At 42.2% G+C, this 17384-nt stretch overlaps 1 protein-coding gene across 1 annotated transcript in view; it reads left to right on the top strand.

Moving 5' to 3' along the window:
* Positions 1-17384, top strand: part of GARNL3 (GTPase activating Rap/RanGAP domain like 3) — a 264692-nt gene that overhangs the window by 17040 nt on the left and 230268 nt on the right. Inside the window, exon 2 of the mRNA XM_082263321.1 lies at positions 12781-12851. Within this exon, the coding sequence (XP_082119447.1) occupies positions 12781-12851 (71 nt within the window). The remainder of the gene's footprint in view (positions 1-12780; positions 12852-17384) is intronic.

Genomic DNA, 17384 nt, shown 5'->3' with positions numbered 1-17384 from the left:
GTTCATCTTCCAGGGAGGGAGAATGAGATTTTTTCTCTATGGGAAATAACAACACATTGTGCCATACGCCATAACCACCAATCAGATTTAATTTATAACATTCCAAATGGATTGGTTGTTTGGGTTGACCACTGTATGCTCTTTTTTGCCTTGTGGAATAAAAATGTTGATGACTTTTCCAGAGCTGGCTAGCCTGTAACCCTCCATATTGTTATAAGGAATGTTTTCCCAGTGCCCACACACTGCCCTAATGTCTTCTACAATTTCAGAGTAAAGCAGAAGGACAGTTTGGGGCAGTGTGGTCACACTATGTGGTCACATGTTGGCAGGTAGAGGGCAGGAGTGGAAAAGGGGAAAACTGAATTTTTAGAGAAGGTAGGGAGTAAATTTCTCTGTCAGGTGACTCTTTATATTGCAGGAGGTGGCAGCTTTGCCAGCATACCCACCTGCCAGCCTTAGGTTCTGCCAACTGGCAAGTCCTAAAGGTGTGACAGCAGGGGAACATGAGGACACTTTGTGCAGGCTATACAGAAAAATATATAATATATAGAGTATGTAATGTGTATACTATATGTGCCCCATCATACTAAATGTACCAGGGCCTATGACAGAGGAACACAAATCGAATCGAATCAAATCTATCTATCTATCTATCTATCTATCTATCTATCTATCTATCTATCTATCTATCTATCTATCTATCTATCTATCTATCTATCTATCTATCTATCTATCTATCTATCCCTATATATTGTTTGCATTGCTCTGAAATATAATATACATAAACAAATTTCTTAATACGTTATGTATGTATATACATATATATATATATATATAGATATATATATATATATACTTACAGTACATACAATAATCTATTATAAAACAGTCTACATTATCAATGCATACACTTCCATATATGTGTATAATATGCATCCTGCACACCTATACAGTACACATCCCTCAATAAGGCTAGGTTACCTGCTGACAGCTGAATGTAAGCAAAGCCATTGCCGGCAAATAAAAATTGTGAAAAAAACTGCGTACCCCCCCCCCCCCCCCTTTCTCCCCAATCCATACCAGGCCATTTTAAGTCTGATATGGATTTTGAAGAGAATCCCACTCCAAAATTTAAGAAAAATGGTGTGCCCCCCCCCCCAAAGTCCATACCAGACCCTTATCCAAGCATGCAGCCTGGCAGGCCTCAACATGGCCCCCCCCCCCATCCCAAAGCACCTTGTCCTTATGTTGATGTTGACAATTCCTTTATTAAAAAACAAAAACACTATTCCCCAGTGTAGGTCAAAAATCAATATAAATAAACAAAATAAACGAATAATATGTAATGATAAATAAATAAATAACCTAACCCTATAAAAATATATTAAATAAATTATTATTAATAATAATACAGACCCAAACCCCCCCAAAAAAATACAAAATATTATTAATTTATTGTTTTTAATAATAATGTATTATTTTGCGTTAGGGTTGGTGTGTTTATTATTTTATTATTATTATTATTATTTTATTTTATTTTTTTAAGGGTTAGGGGTGAAGGTCAAGGGTTAATTAATTTTTTATTATTACATAGTATTCATTTATTGTATTTATTTATTTTATAATTATTTATTAATTTATTATTATTATTATTATTATTATAATAATTATTATTAATAGTAGTAGTGATGGTAGTAGTAGTAGTATTAACACCCTAACACTAAGGCTCCTTTCACATCTTGGCGTTCTGGATTGTGGGCAGAATAGCGGTGATTCTGCCCGCGATCCCGGATCATGGCAAATTGCGGGATGCCCGTGCAATTGCTGTCACTTCCAATTGCACCCCAAACGCGGCGCAAATTTGTCGCAATTGTCACCGGATGAATCGCCGTATAATCGTGCAAACAGAATAGCGGGACGCCTGTCGCCCAAAAAAAAGGACAAGAACTTATTTTGGGCAACAGGCATCCCGCAATTCTATTTGCGAGATTATACCTCAATCGCGCCGCGTTTGGGGTGTAATTGGAAGTGACGGGAATCACACAGGCGTCCCACGATTTGCCGTGATTGGTGAACGGAGCCTAACTAAAAAAAATAAACAATAAATAAATAATAATAAGACAATAAATAAAATATTAACCCAAAACCTAACCCCTAATCCTAACGTTAAATCTAACCCATTTCCCTAATAAAAAAAAAATAATAATAATAAATAGTGAATAATAAAATTAAAAAAGAAATAAAAGGTAATGGAAAGGCTAAAAAAAAAAGCTGAAAAACCTAGCAACAAATGATGCAACAGATGACAGTTTTCTCTATTGGCTAATAATAAAAAAACACCAAAGCCTAAAAATGCTTTATAAAAACACGACGAAATCACCCATAAAAACTCAAGAAAAATTATGTAAAAATGCTTAAAGACACTACGTTCAGGTGTGAATGCAGCTAAAAATAAATCCTAAGCTTGTCCATTAGTGAGCTCACAGATCTGTGTTGGACCTCTGAACAATTGCAGAGTCACAATTTATTTTATGTAGCAAATACAGCTGGCCATACACTTAGCTTTTTTTTTGTTCAGCTGACAGTGGTGGCTGTATACTTCATGAGGGATTAGCTCAGCAGCGACTCCCTTAATAAGTTCATAAACACACATGCAAATTGTTTCCAAAAACTATATACTTTATATACTGGAAAAAAAAACTGAAAAAGACATAAATAAAATAAAAAAATAAAACCTTGCCACTTCCTAACATACAGGGTACCTGGCTAACTGACCTGGAGCAAAGACTTTATATACTATGTTCAGGTATAAAAACACAAACATTGTAACCTGGCCACTAACATACAGGATCCCTGGCTAATAGGCTGAAGCAATCTAATGCTCTCCAGGCACTAGGGATGTGCCGAACGGCCCCCTGCTCGGTTTGCACCAGAACTTTCGAACATCGCAAAAGTTCGGAATCAAATAACAAACCCCATTGAAGTCTATAGGACCCGAACTGGAAAACGTAAAAGTGCCCATTTTGAAGGCTTATTTGCAAGTAATAGGACAAACAATTGTTATGTAGGTCCGGGTACTACCCTGGGGGACATGTATCAATGAAAAAAAAGTTTGTAAAAATCTTCATTTTTAAATGAGCAGTAAAATAAGTGAAAGCATCAAAACTAGAAATAACAATTAAAATGAAAAATTACTTTCAATATAGTGCCGGGGGGTATCCCCTTGGTCTACCTGTAAAGTGGCACATCTGTACCGTGTATAGAAGTTGCTGCAGAAATAATTGCATTTATAAAGCCAAAAAAAAAGACATTTTCCCAGCAAGCTTTCTTTATTTTGAAAACAGAGGTTTGGAGAGCCAGTCTGTATGATGAGGCCACAATGTAGTGCACTGGGAACAAGATTAGAGATTTTTTGGCTAAATTCTGGTGTCTCTTCCGCAGACTTTGGATAGAAGTAACAGGTGCGGAAAAATTGGTCTTTGGGTGTCGAAGGTGCCTTCACACTGTAACCCTATAGAAGTACTCTTGATTAAAGCAAGAATTGGCCTTGCTGTCAAAAATTTAAATGATTTGCACCGGTCAAACAGGTGCAGAAAAATTGGTCTTTGGGTGTCTGTGGCGCCTTCACACCGTAACACTATAGAGGTACTCTTGAAAAAAGCAAGAATTGGCCTTGCTGTCAAAAATTGAAATAATATGCACCTGTCAAACAGTTGTGGAAAAATTCATCTTTGGGTGTCTGTGGCGCCTTCACACCATAACACTATAGAGGTACTCTTGATAATAGGAAGAATTGGCCTTGCTGTCAAAAATTGAAATGATATGCACCTGTCAAACAGGTGTGGAAAAATTCATCTTTGGGTGTCTGTGGCGCCTTCACACCATAACACTGTAGAGGTACTCTTGATAATAGGAAGAATTGGCCTTGCTGTCAAAAATTGAAATTACAGTATATGCACCTGTCAAACTGGTGTGGAAAAAATGTCTTTGGGTGTTAATTGTGCCCATGAAACATACACCAAAAAATTTATTTTAGATGAAATCAACACCCACAACACTAGGCAGCCTAGAAGTCTTGCAGAGATTTAACATCCCAAAAACACATCAGTGACATCAGCATCAGGGGCTTCATAGCTGATGGTAACCCAGGACTGATTCCTTTTGATAAATGTCAGACGATCCAGGGAGTCTGTGGACAGACGTGTTCTATTATCAATAACAAAACCTTCAGCAGCACTGAATGCCCGTTCAGAAAGCACGCTGGATGCAGGGCAGCCCAGCAGCTCGATTGCATACTGGGCAAGTTCTGGCTAGTGGTCTATTCTCATGACCCAGTAACCCAGTGGATCGTCAACTGCAAAGCTCTCCATCTCTGTTTTTGCCCATAGATAATCATCCACCATATGATGCAGACGCTGCGGATGGGATGTGGAAGCAGAGAGCCCTGGGTGGCAAGGACTAAAAAAATTGTGAAATGCATTACTTCGGCAGCCCCCTTTCCTTTCTTGACCAACAGAAGCCTCACAACTATGCTTTCCATGACACTTTAACCTACCAGAGTCAGGAAAAGCATTAGATAAGCTCCTCTTTAAAGTGTCCTCAAGAGCTTTCATCTTCTGCACCCTCTGTGGGGACGGGATGAGTTCTGAGACTTTCCCCTTGTAACAGTGGTCAAGGTGGGTTGCCAACCAATAGTGATCCTTCTCCTTGATGCCACGTATTCTTGGGTCCTTTCGTAGGCTTTGAAGCATGAAGGAGCCCATGCACCACAAGTTTTCGAAGGCATGAGAAGTAGACTCCTTGGGGTCACTGTGGATTACAGTATCTGGAACTGCTTCCTTCCAGCCACGTACTACTCCCAAGGGTTCTGGGGATGGAAAACCATCTGTTGAGGGTTGACGTATGTCTTCCTCTGCTTCAATGCCTCAAAGACTGCCAGAATCCTCCTCTTCCTCCCTCTCCTCTTGTGCGTTCTTTGGCGTAGGAAGAATGGTGTCTGCATAAAGCCTGCCTTAAAAGGAAAGGAATTCCTCCTCTCCCTCCCGCTGCTCTACCCCGAGTGCCCTGTCCATAATGCAATACAAGATCAGCTCCAGCAGAAACACAACAGGGATTGTGTCACTGATGCATGCATTGTCCCTGCTCACCATCCTTGTGGCCTCCTTAAATGGTGATAGTACAGTGCATGCATCCTTTATCAGCAGCCATTGGCGTGGGGAAAAAAAGCAGAGCTGGTCTGAGGCTGTCATTGTGCCATACTCACACAGGTACTCGTTGATAGCCCTCTGCTCCATGTGAAGCCGCTGCAGCATTGCCAAAGTCGAGTTCCACCTAGTGGGCATGTCACAAATCAGGCGGCTTATGGGCAGGTGCAATTCCCACTGAATTTTAGCCAATCGAGCACTAGCTGTGTATGACCGCCTAAAATGGCTACAGACTCTTCTGACCTGCTATAGCATATCTTCCAATCCTGGGTACCTATTTAGGAAACGCTGCACTAGCAAATTGAGGACATGTGCCAGGCGTGGCACATGTGTTAACTTTCCCTGTCTAAGGGCGGACAGGAGGTTTGTGCCAATATCGCACACCACTATTCCTGGTTCCAGTTGCCTGGCGTGAACCACCTCTGAGCCTGCCCCTGCATAGCTGCAAGAATCTCTTATCTGGTGTGGTTCCTGTCCCCTAGACACACCAACTAAAGCACTGCATGGCACCTTTTAGCCTGACTGATTGAATAGCCCCTTGAACACTTAAGGGGTGCTTGTGGTTTGTAGGACAATTCAGCAGAGGAGGGCATGGAGGAGGTGTAGGAGGGGGTAGAGCTGACAGGTTTTGCATCATCACCTCTAGCTGTGTGGAGATGTGGAGGCACAAGCTGCAGCACTGAGCCCTGTCCTGCATCCTTTCCGACTTGCAAGCAGAGTTACCCAGTGTGCTGTAAACTAAATATAGCATCCCTGACCATGCTTGCTGGACCACGTGTCAGCAGTAACGTGGACTTTGTAGCTGACTGCCTTGCTCAACGATGCCACAACATTGTCTTCCACATGATGGTATAGATCTGAAATGGCCTTATGTGAAAAGAAATACCCACTGAGAACCTGTGATTGTGGTACAGCACATTCTGCAAATTCACAGAAGGGGCAGAATCCACCAGACAGAAGGGCAAAAGTTGTAAAGCCAGCAGCTTTGACAAGCTTGCATTAAGATGCTGGGCAGGTGGCAGTGACTGTATTTTTTTTCCGCTGCAGTAGATGGGGCAGAGAAATTTGCTGGCTATAGTCTACAGCTGGTGGTGTGCTACTGGCAGATATGCTACAAGGAGCTGGGACATCATCCCTGTGAGTGGAGGCTTCATGAGATATAGCGGGGGTAGACTGAGGAAAGTAGGGAGGAGGAACAGAATTACACCACTTTTGTGTGGCTTTCAGGTGCTCTTGCCAATGGGCTGAATGGTGGAAGGTTAAATGCGTTGTCAAGCAAGTGGTACCCAAATGGCTGGTGTTTTTGCCACATTAGGTGTGCCTGAGACAAAGTTTGCAAATTTCAACAGTGCGATCGGCGGCACATGTGATAAAAAAGGCCTAGACAGCTCCACAATGTGATGGAAAAGGGTGGCTGCCCTCTACTCTTCCATGATGGCTGCCTCATTGGGGTTGTGCCTAACCCTCACTTTCCTCCTCTGCTCTATGGCAACCAAGTCGCGTCATTAACCTCATCATCATCATCATCATCTCCTTCATCCTCATTACCACTGGAGACAACTTTGCAATACGCTGCGGCTGGGGGAACATGACTGCAAAATTGTGTATCAGTGTTCTCCCTCCTCTGTAGGCTCATGCTCCCACCTTCCTCAACCTCAGAACCAACATCTGAATCAAGTAATGGCTGTGCATCATCAAGGAGCAAGTGGCTGACGCTGTGTTCAAATAACTCAGCTGACTCCTCCATGCCTGATGCTGGGGCTATGGCAGGAATAGCTTTAGACAAGGAGGCAGATTTAGCCACTCTGACAGCTGCATTGGACTGCACACTCATCTCTGCTTGGGTGACGGAGGATGAGGAGCAGTGTTGGGGTAGTTACTCAAAAAATGTAACTAGTTACTAGTTACTTCTGTAAATTGTAATGAGATTACTTTACTAGTTACTGCATTTGAAAAGTAACTTCACTACTTATTACTTTACTTTCCTCTTTCTTAATTGACCGTGTAGAAGAAGATACATGACACTCTTTCTGCATAGAGTTTATTGCATAAACACAGGCTTTGGGAAACATGAGAACAAAACCTGAAAAAACAGAATAAAACATAAAGTGCAACAAAAAGTCATAAACTTCACCCCTCTCTATTCTTCGAAATAACGATTGTATCGCACGGCTTGGGTAACGCAGGAAAGCGCGTTCTTATAGTCTAGTAAAGTAGTGTAGTTACCTCCTATAGCCTAGTAAAGTAGTGTAGTTACCTCCTATAGCCTAGTAAAGTAGTGTAGTTATCAATATTAGTATTGTAATTAGTTACTTTACTTAGTTACCAAAAAAAGTAATGTAGTTACTGTAATCAGTTACTTTGTAACTAGTTACCCCCAACACTGATGAGGAGGGTTTAGTATGGCAGTCCACCACCTCCTCTGCATGCTGTGGCTGGATAGCACGGGCAACATCACTAAACAGAGGAAATGGTGCCCTGCTTGAGGACTGATCACCTTTGCCTCTGGACACATATGCAGCTGGCCCCCTCACAGAAATATACTACGTTAAACATGCACTAATGCACAGTAATATACTGCGTTAAACGCACAGTAACGCACAGAAATATGCTGCATTAAACGTGCAGTAATGCACAGAAATATACTGCATTAAACGTGCGCTAACGCACAGGAATATACTGCGTTAAATGTGCAGTAATGCACAGAAATATCCTGTGGTAATTGTGCAGCAACGCAGAGGAATATACTGCATTAAAGGACACGTAACGCACTGAAATATACTGCGGTAAACATGCACTAACGCACAGAAATATACTGAACACACAGAAATATACTGTGTTAAATGGCACTTAACGCACTGAAATATACTGCGTTAAACATGCAGTAAGGAACAGAAATATACTTTGTTAAACGTGCACTAACGCAGTGAAATATACTGCGTTAAACACGCAATATCGCACAGAAATGTACTGCGTTAAACGTGCAGTAACGCACAGAAATATACTGTGTTAAACGTGTGCTAATGCACTGAAATATACTGCGGTAAATGGCACGTAACACACTGAAAAACACTGCGTTAAACATGCAATAACTCACAGACATATACTGTGTTAAGAACACTAGCGCACAGGAATATACTGTGTTAAATGGGCAGTAACGCACTTAAATATACTGCGGTAAACATGCACTAACGCAAAGAAATATACTGCGTAAACAGCACATAACGCACTGAAATATACTGCATTAAAGGGCACCTAACGCACAGAAATATACTGCGTTAAACGTGCAATAACTCACAGTAAACCTGCCCTGACAAAACAAACTGACACTAAAGTAAAAATGAATGGTCACTCACTAGACTCACTGAATTATCACGAGATTCTCACTAAAATAAAAATGAACGTTTACTACACTCACACTGACTGAACTATTTCTAGATTCACACTAAAGTAAAAATGAATGGTCGCACTACACTCATACTGACTGAACTATCACTAGATTCACACTAAAGTGACACTAAAGTAAAAATGAATGGTCACTACACGAACACTGGATTCACACTAAACTGATATTCTACACTGGCAATAGTATCAGAATAGCACACTTTAGCTCACTAACTCTCTAGTAGAACTGAACAGAGCCCTGTTCTATCTTTCTCCACTCCGATATCACTCTACAAATGGCCACTACGGAAAGAATACTTTTATAGTGCGGGGTGGGACTAAGAGCAATGACACAGAGAAAGAGATGTACACCGCTCAGGCAGTTTGGAACTTCACAGCCAGCCTTGGGTGCAGGACCTCGGATCGCCACCGCAGACAGGATACAAGAGAAATGGCCGCACACCAGGCAATAGCATTACAATGAAAGGCTTTATTGAACAAGGATGCAAGGTACAGCAAAATGGATGGTAGACATGTCTCACACGACTCACAGCGTGCTTATTCACTACCAAGTGCAGTAGAATAGTAGTGAACAAGCATGCTGTGAGTCGTGTGAAACGTGTCTACCATCCATTTTGCTGTACCTTGCATCCTTGTTCAATAAAGCCTTTCATCGTGAGCAATTGCCTGGTGTGCGGCCATTTCGCTTGTATACTAAGAGCGATGAGCCATGATTGGATAGAGTCATCAATACTTTCTCCAATCATGTCTCTGATAGTGCTCTGTACCCTGATTGGGCAAAGCTTTTGTTGCTTCAGCCAATCAGGGCTACCAATGCACTGTGCAGAGTTGCAGTGCATTGTGGTCATTTGGCGGGCCGAACAAACAGTCAAACGCCCCTATAATTCTGGTGTTCGTCGAACATGCTCAGGCCGAACAGTTCGCCCATCCCTACCAGGCACCTAACTCTCTGCAATCAAATCCATGTTACAGAGGCTATATCACATCGAACATGGACTGGATTTCACCACAAGGCTGTCCAGAGCTCCCTAGTCTGACATATAAAGAACCTGAACACATACACGGGGTAGAGCTAAATTCCAGAATAAGCTACCAGCCCTGCTGTAGCAAAACTTGTCACCTAATCAACCAGCCCAAAAAAACCTTAGCTTCTCCATTTACTCAAAATCAAGGAAAATATCTGGGACATATACATAACAATTAATCCTTCTATTGGTCTCTTTGTTTTGGGCCATGCGCTCTAATGGAGCATGATTAGTTACTTAATCAAAGTGTCTATTTAACAGGTAATATCTAAGACAATCTAGAGCCCTCTTTACAGCTAAACATGTTTTCAATGGTGGCATATGAGGGACTTTAGTTTCCGGCTGAGGTAAATGACAGGATCTGCAACCTGGGAAAACACAGCTCCAAATCCAACATCCAACACATCAGTTTGTACTACAAATTCCATCTGGAGTACAACACTGGATAGCCACACAAGGCCTGTTTGAAAGATGTACTGTGAGGCTCGGTTCACACTGATGCGATGCGGGAAGGCTGCGAATTCGCAGCCTGTTCCCGCATCGCACACGCACCCCCGGCAGTTCACACTGCCATATGCGATCCGCTGGGGGTGTCAATGTAATCTTAACGACACCCCCAGTTTGATCGCATATCGCAGTGCGATTGTGCAGTTCGCACAGGATCGGATCGCACAAGTGTGAACCGCTGTGCGATCCGATCCTGATGCGGCAGCAAAAATGCCTCCTGTGCGTGTTTGCTGCGGGTGCGATGCGAATTTAGCCATACAAACTGTATGGCTAAACTCGCACCGCACAGCTGATCGCATGTCATGTCGGAGCAGTGCGCTCCGACATGACATGCGAACCCCGCACACGCAGTAGTGTGAACCGGGGCTAAGTCAGGGTGCTTAGCCTTTATGAAGAGCAAGGGCAACTTAAGTGACTTGGTAACCAGTTGCGGGCCACAATGAAATGAAATGTGAAAAGGGAGTCCCCACATTCCCTTGTGAGAGGGAGTGTGGGAAAGGGGATTTTTGAGTGCCAAAAAACAATATCAACTAGAACAGGGATATGCAAACGGTGGCTCTTCAGATGTGTCAGAACTACAGGTCCCATGAGGCATAGCAAGACTCTAACAGCAACAAGCATTACACCCAGAGGCAAAGGCATATTTGGACTTGTAGTTTTGCATCAGCTGGAGGGCCACAGTTTGCATATCACTGAACTAGAACATTGTGTATTTAAAAAGAATTATCAAAGTTTTATTTGTACAAAAAATATTTTAAAAACGACATATATTGTATCATAAACATAAATAGCAACACATTGGACATTATACAAGCATTCTAGGCAAACAATGCGTAAGAAGTTAATGGATCATGGATCAACACGTTTCGGCCACATTAGAAGATAGGGCTTCCTCAGAATCCAGTGTACAATGTTGCCAAATCTGATAACTTATAGGTGATCAAAAAGCCCATATCAGCGATTCACTATGCCTGACATGGGGGGATCCAATCAAAGACATGTATCCAAGATTATATTCTTATATTCATGAATGTGAAAGACGAAGAACAATGAAGATTTGCTTGCATGTGTGCGTCATCACTAGTATGGAGGTAATAGGACTCAAATGGATAGAGAGCCTGTGTGAAGGGCTGAACAAAAATTCATCCAAAAAATAATCAAAATATCACGAATTATAAAGTCCAAATCCACAAACTGGAAGTGGGGGGGAGCCATACAAGAGGATGACCCCGTATTCCAGATATGCACGTATGAGGATATAGATACTGCTGTGCTGGTGGGTCGCATAGGTGGCATGGTGTGGTCATTAGAAAACTGCAACACTGATGTTTAATAAGCTGACCTTTTTGTTTATCAGCTTCTGCTGGTAACGCTAGCCTGTTAGAATGGTTCCTGTCCCAGGCGGAGTGATACCAAATGTACTTTGCCTGGGACAGGAGCCAGTGCTACATAGGAATCATCAGCTTATGCAGATCCTGCTCTCTCCGCAGCTGCTTGCTTCCTCTGGCGCCGGCTTAATCCACTCTGATGCTCTGGGATCGCGGGTCAGCAACCAGCGATCTGGGTTAGCTGACCCGATATCCCAGAGCATTAGGTCACAGGCCACCAGTTGAGCACCCTTGATGTAAGGCTGCTTAAAGGTAACCAGGGCAAACTTCTTCCCATTGTCCTATTGTCAAGTTGGTCAGGTGAGCAGCCTGTGAGCAAAATGGAGAGTAATAGCTAGCAATCCCTAAGAATGCTCACAACTGCTTTTTGTTTCTGGGGAAGGCCAATTTTGAATGTTTCACATTTTATTACACTCTTCCCAATAGTATTTCCAAGATATTTTGCTTCTTCTTGCCAAATGGTTCACTTTTTAGAAGATTGGTTGCAGACTTGGCTTCCCTCTTAGCGCATAGGTGAGCAGTAGTATACTTTTAAAAGGGCTGAAGTTTGCTATCCATCGCATGCTGAAATGTTGCAGGCACATTACCGGTATGTACCCAAAGGACATCCTCTGATAGTGGAATGCCCCATCAGGCAATATAAATGCAGTTTCTCTTTTGGCCGACTCAGAAAGGGGTGCCTGTCAAAATACCTTGGTCATGTTCAACAAGGTCATATACCGGGCTATTCCCATTCAGTCAATTATTTGTCTAGGTGGCAATCTGAGTGATCGTAATCAATTGACAAAAATCATTGCACAATTGCAACTCCCATCTGGTTTAGGAGCTAATACAATGGGACTGGACCAATTGCTATAGGACTCCTCTATCACCCCCAGTTCAAGCATTTCTTTTTTTACAAACATATTTCTTCTCATCTGGCTACAAGAATCCAATATGGTTTAAATTTTATTGTTTCCCCTGGTTGGTGAAAATGTCATGTTCGGTCAGAGACATCTTTGTAGGCCAATCTTGGAATGCCTCTGTTACGGAGAACAACCTCTTCAGCTTGCTGCGCTTTTCAAAATGGTGTCTGCTATCCTGACATCAAACCTATAAAGTCAAACCAAGTGTGTTGAAATTTCATGTAGCAAGGTGTCCCTTTCCTTCCGTGGTTTTAAAAAAATCACACACTATAACTGCTCTAGTTTGTACCTCACTGCTTGGCTAGTCATGTAATTCACTCCACTTACTTTTTCCATATCTTCATAGGGGCCCTGGCCTTTGCCCAGGAATCTACTTTACACCATGAGGACCAGTACACCATGTTGCCAGGTACAAAGGTAGGGATTTGGGACACACAATTGTAAATCCTCTGGTGAATTAACTTGGGCCAAATTTATTTTCACTATTGCCATCACCTGTGCAATTCTTTCTTCCATTTGCACAGCATGGTAAATTTTGCTTCTTTGAGGGGAAAACGAAACTTTCCTAAGTTTCTCACCCCTTGGGTGCCTCCCATACAGTAACTCAGAGTAAAAGAACCCTGTGAAACATTTTTGATAACGAACATCCAAGGGCCACTAGTCAGCCCATTGTTATTTAGGCCAATGTTTTTTCGGTAGTCCTTTTTGAAAGTGGTCAAAAACACCTTAGGGTTAACATCCGTGGTTATCTTTGGCAATATGCAGCTTAGTCAGAAAGATAATGATTGCTGGAACCACTCTCGTCATCGGGCTATTGTATCTACTGCATTATTACTTCAATTTGGTATCTCTGCTCTAGTTGTACTAGTAATTTCCTGTGGAGGGGCTCGGCTTGATTCTGAGATTGCTGTTGGGCTGAAAAGCTCTGTTGCAACTGCTTCTGTGACTCTTGCTGACAGATCTCTGTTTGCTACAAAGCTTGTTGCAATTGATAATTTGATGGCTTCTGCTAGGCATTTGTCTGTTGTTGATTGGCGTTTGCCAAAATGAGTTGTGTCAGTAAGGCCCCTGTCACATGGAGCAGATTCCATTCCAATCAGCAAGGTATCAGCTCACAGATCCCCTGCTGATCAGAGCAGAGTGGGCGGATGACACATTCGTGTCCACTCAGTTTCGATACGGACAGAGCCCACACGGACAGACAGAGTTGACACGGACAGAGTACACTCTGCTCTGTGGATTGCCGGGGTAAATGGACTCCACTGGCTGTTTATACCTGACTACCCTTTGATCTGCTTTGCCTAAATGGAAGAGGACAGGACCCCTTCTGTTATTTTTAGCACACTGAATCGGACCTGTAGGTAGGTAAATGTAAACAGACACAATTCTGTATACATCTGCCTGTCCATAGGTATGAATAGACCCACCAATCGGAAATGCCATGTGAAAGGGGCCTTAGGCTACATTGACAATAGAGATTAGGGCCGTTGCAACAAAATCAGATATTTCAGCTGTGGCTCACAGTGGGTAGGTGGGTAATGTGGTCGGAGGTCACAGCTATTCACTGCTGTCCATAGAGCCATAGATAAGCTGCGGGCATAGCTGCTATATGCACTTTTGCACATAACCGCTAAGAACCACAGCATAAATCCCTGATTTCTGCCTCTACTATTCACTCCTGCCCTAATCACTGGTGTGCATATAGCCTTATTTTTCCATGCTGGCCTTAACAACACCTGTTTATGTAGATGTCATGTCTACCATGTGCAAGCGATTAGCGTAGCAGCAGGGTGTGTGTGCCTCCCTACATGAGTTAACAACACTTTAAACAGGCACAGCAAATAATAATTGTCAAAACGCACATTTTTTACAAAGACTATATACAGGAGCAAAACCAAAAAACTATACCCTGACCACTTGGTGAATTACTAACATATTGCGTTCGTGGCTAACAGGCTGGAGCAATCTACTGCTATTCAGGCACCTAACTCTCTGCAAATAAAGATATTACCACACAAGCTGTGTGTCACCTAAGATGAAAAATACCCATTGGGGACAAAAAAGGGGAAAGGAGGGGACTTTTTTGATGCCCAAAACAATTATACAAATAGTATCTATAATACAAATATTATATTGAAAAACATTAAACTCATTCCCAAATAAGACTCATGTGAAGAAATTGAGAAACATCACATATAATAATTTAAAAACATTGTACAAGGTAACATGGTAACCAACAATTGGTAACTATTGGTAATTCATGATGGGATCCCAGTAGTGTGCATCCAGAGCCCTGACACGTTTCAACTTAAACAGTCTTCTTCAGGGGGATGGTATATATATATTGGCATCACATTAGAATCTCTAAAAGACATAGATATGTAAGTATGTGTAAATTGAATCAAACGTATAACAAACCATGCCTCAGAACATGAGGGTTTGACTTACTGAAGTATACAAGTTGGAAATTATCTGCTGGAGGTCTAATAAGAAGCAATGAACCAAAATATGGAGCTGCCCTATATCCAGAACACTGTATCCTGGATTCAAGGGACAATATAAGTCAACCCAGTAATTTTCCTATTTTGCCAGAATGCCAAATAGAGAAAGAACAATAATGTAAGTATCAAAAATTAGAAAAATAAGGCCACATTTAAATTATTAAAAGTTCCTGAGTTCTTAGAGATAGCCCAAGTACATAAAAAACTGAAGGCCGTCACCAACATTTCTGTCTGGGCCTTTCAAAGTCTAGCTAGGAATGCTCCAGATAAATGAAGTATCCCTTCACTGCCACAAGGGGGGGGACAAGACCTAGGTCAATCCCCCAGAGAAACAAGCTCTGCATTAATCATAAAAAGATATATCTTGAAAGTATAGACTTATTTTGTATTTAAATGTAGCATGTAAATGCACTTAAAATAGAAACATAGAGGGCAGAGTTTTCCCTTACCAGTCTCTTGTATCACTACCATGGATTGGACAGTATCGCAGAGATGGTCCCACAGCCGTGGAACATCACCCCCAACTGAATGTTAAAAATAGGGAGGCTAGCCTGTCATGTGTGCCTGCAGGGCCAATCTATAGGAGGCAACACTGCTCGAAAATTAGCTCTCAGCTGTATGAGAAAGTGTAGGGCTGAGTGTTGTGTAAGGGGTTGACAGTAGACAGCTGTCTCCACTGTCCCCTACCTTCATCAGTCAGCATCATCTGTCATCACCGGAAATGCAGTGACGTCACAACCGGAACTGGAAGCGTAGTAGCCGCCATGTTGGAGATTGGTGGCATGAATGGTGGATGAAGGTGCTGACATGTAAATAGATAGGGCAGCAAGGACTCCATGGGGAGAGGAGCCAGACACCAAGGACATCACCATAACCCCCAACGGAGCCCCCCTGGTTGACCCAGAGGGGGCTACACATGTCGGGTGTGCGGGAGTGTTAATTGCCAAAGGCAAGGATATAAACTTCAAGCAAATTGGGGAGTGGTGTAAAAATACTAGGGGCAGCAAAATAAATAATTCCATGTTTCAAAAGGACCTCCAGCATTTACAAAAAAATCTATGTATCTGTGTATCTGCATGAGCTGTGAAAGATCTGTGCATCTGCATGAGCTACGTATCCAGCTGCAGGAATTTAGTTACACTTCAATAAAAATAAAGAAAAAAACTCCAGCAAACTGCCAGAATCTGGGACAATACATCAGAATCTATATACACCTATCTATACACTGTACATGCATACACAGCTCTACATACGCTGTATTGTATACCTGTACACATCAATCCATACTCTGTATACAATTGCACACCTCTCCATAAGTTCTGAACATTCCAGAAGTGTATTCCAGTATACCGTTGCCAGTTGCTGCTGGATTATGTGCTGTTGCTCAGCAACCTTGACCTCTGATCATGTCTGCGCTCTTCGCTGGTCATGTGACTCAGCAATCTCATCAATATGGAAATGTATCTCCTCTCTTCTTCCAGCAGCAGTGGCTTTAACTCCGCAGGGCCAGGTGGATGCTGAGTGAAAGAGAAAGTGATCTTTCCAGAAATAGGAAGTTTACTGAGAATCCTGTGAGACTGGCAATGAACCATAAATCTATACACAGAAAAGGCAAATATCTGGAGAATTTTCCAATAATTCTTCCATTAATAGCACCGCTTCTAATATTTTGATTGCTGAAAATTAGCAAAATATGTGCCGTATCTGTGAGTATACCTCTCTGTCTCTGGCCAAATACTCATCTATAGGGTGAATTTTCATGCCTCTGCTGTGCTGCCATCCAGTGGCTGGTTAATCACGAAGAGCTTAACATGTTCAGTAAAAAGAAGTGGAGCTTTGAATTGCGGGTGTGGAACATGGTAGATATGATCATGTCTGCGCTCTTCACTGATGATGTGACTCACCAGTCTCATCAGTATGGAAATATATCCCCTCTCTTCATCCAGCATCAGTCGCTTGATCGCCACAAGGCAAGGCAATTTCTGAGCTAAAGAGAAAGTGATCATTACAGAAATGGGAAGTTTACTGGTCAAAAATCTATACACAGAAAAGGTAGACAGGTGGGGAATTTTGTGATCATTTTTTCATGAAGGGTGCCACATCAAATAAAATATTTTAGTGGCAAAAAGTAACAAAATATTTGCTCTACTTATCTGTGTAAGACTAGGGCCTCATTCACATGGGTGTATTACACCCATGCGAAAGCGATGTTTGCTCACATAAGGATGCCCAGGTGCTCCTATCATTGTCATGCAGGCAGTTCTGCTCCCAATTTGACATCTGTGCCGGTGCACAACCCCGAATGCACACTGTCAGCAGGGGTGTAGCACTGGCACAATTTAGGGGAAGATTAGTGGAATATCCAGGATTTGGCCAGGTGTGTTATGTAAGGGGAGCTTCAGCTTTTAGAACGTACAGAGCATTTTTTTTTTTTTTTTAAGCAGTGGCC

This window comes from Pelophylax lessonae (assembly GCF_965119305.1).
Source record: "Pelophylax lessonae genome assembly, chromosome: 7".
Classification (NCBI taxonomy): Eukaryota; Metazoa; Chordata; class Amphibia; order Anura; family Ranidae; genus Pelophylax; species Pelophylax lessonae.
The sequence above is the reverse complement of the archived record's forward strand: the minus strand, read 5'-3'. Positions and strand labels throughout refer to the sequence as shown.